The following is a 1,842-nucleotide window of genomic DNA, read 5'->3' as shown; positions in this document are numbered from 1 at the left end:
AGAACAGTTGTACTTTAGATAGTGCAGTACTAACGTGTGAGTTAAATAACTAGAACAGTTGTACTTTAGATAGTGCAGTACTAACGTGTGAGTTAAATAACTAGAACAGTTGTACTTTAGATAGTTCAGTACGAACTAATGAGTTAAATAACTAGAACAGTTGTACTTTAGATAGTTCAGTACGAACTAATGGGTTAAATAACTAGAACAGTTGTACTTTAGATAGTGCAGTACTAACGTGTGAGTTAAATAACTAGAACAGTTGTACTTTAGATAGTGCAGTACTAACGTGTGAGTTTAATAACTAGAACAGTTGTACTTTAGATAGTTCAGTACTAACGTGTGAGTTTAATAACTAGAACAGTTGTACTTTTAAATAGTGCAGTACTAACGTGTGAGTTTAATAACTAGAACAGTTGTACTTTAGATAGTGCAGTACTAACTAACGAGTTTGATTACTAGAACAGTTGTACTTTAGATAGTTCATTACTAACATGTGAACCACAGTATTATTATTATTTGAACCTTCTCTTGCTTTATTACAGTAAACTTGAAGTGTTGGATTTGACTGGTCTGTATAAATTGACAGGTGTTTGCTTGCTGAAAGTTCCCAACCTGGTACCAAGATTACGTTACTTGAATCTTGAACAGTGTAATGATGTAAGGATTTTATCTGGTTTCCTTTTTCGTTTGGTTAATTTAAAAACTGTTCATTAACAAAACTTATCATTATCGATATATTTAAAATCACTTATTAACATTGATTCAATTGAAGTTTCTCACTGTTAACATTTCTGAATGAATTATGAAAACACAAAGTATGTAGAAAAGCAAATTTTTCATTATTCATGCACTGTGGTAAAAATGGAATTAAATCACTGGAGGAACCTTTTGATATTAGTGAAGTTCCATAGTGTAGGATCCAGCACTATGAGTAAAGATGGCTTATAGAACGAACTTACAAACTCCTGTCCAATGCCCTGTTTGTTATTATTGAGTAAGTTAGGTGGAGAGGCTAGACATTTTGTACAGTATAATTAAGGAATTGAAACAAAATACTTTGTTATATTTTGCATAAAAAGCTTGTCTTATACGTGATATTATTTTTCTTTTCTAGTGCATATATGAAAGTACTGTTGTATATTATATCAAACTTAGTTTTGTATGTGTTTTATATTTAATTTCAAGCGAAGTGTACTGACTTACAATATATTTACATGAAAATTCAATACTTTTCAATAACATTAGTGCCTTTTTCAGAAGTGAATTGGGATAAATCAGGAAGTCTAATGTGTGAAAGTTAATTAAATTAAATTTTACGAAGCAGTGGATGCCTCTTCTGAAATCACTGAAGTATTTTTACTTCAGTTAGATTTAAATGAGTAAGTCATCCTAAATACTTGTATGTTGTAAGGGAAGGCTACAACCATACAACATCTCCATACAAAGTCATCCTAAGTACTTGTATGTTGTAAGGGAAGGTTACAACCACACAACATCTCCATACAAAGTCATTTTAAATACTTATATGTTGTAAGGGAAGTCTACAACCATACAACATCTCCATACAAGGTCATCCTAAATACTTGTATGTTGTAAGGGAAGGTTACAACCACACAACATCTCCATACAAAGTCATTTTAAATACTTATATGTTGTAAGGGAAGTCTACAACCATACAACATCTCCATACAAGGTCATCCTAAATACTTGTATGTTGTAAGGGAAGGTTACAACCACGTATACAACATCTCCATACAAAGTCATCCTAAATACTTGTATGTTGTAAAGGAAGGCTACAACCATGTATACAACATCTCCATACAAAGTCATCTTAAATAC

The 1,842-nt window shown here is 31.6% G+C and overlaps 1 protein-coding gene across 3 annotated transcripts in view; it reads left to right on the top strand.

Annotated features, from left to right (window-relative positions):
• Positions 1-1,842, top strand: part of LOC106468565 (F-box/LRR-repeat protein 2-like) — an 18,108-nt gene that overhangs the window by 13,027 nt on the left and 3,239 nt on the right. For all 3 annotated transcript variants that reach the window (XM_022396899.1, XM_022396901.1, XM_022396902.1), the window contains one exon: positions 546-660. In XM_022396899.1, the coding sequence (XP_022252607.1) occupies positions 546-660 (115 nt within the window). The remainder of the gene's footprint in view (positions 1-545; positions 661-1,842) is intronic.

The sequence above is a fragment of the Limulus polyphemus genome, unplaced genomic scaffold, assembly GCF_000517525.1.
Source record: "Limulus polyphemus unplaced genomic scaffold, Limulus_polyphemus-2.1.2 Scaffold3054, whole genome shotgun sequence".
Lineage (NCBI taxonomy): Eukaryota > Metazoa > Arthropoda > Merostomata > Xiphosura > Limulidae > Limulus > Limulus polyphemus.
This window is presented reverse-complemented; position numbering and strand designations above follow the sequence as displayed.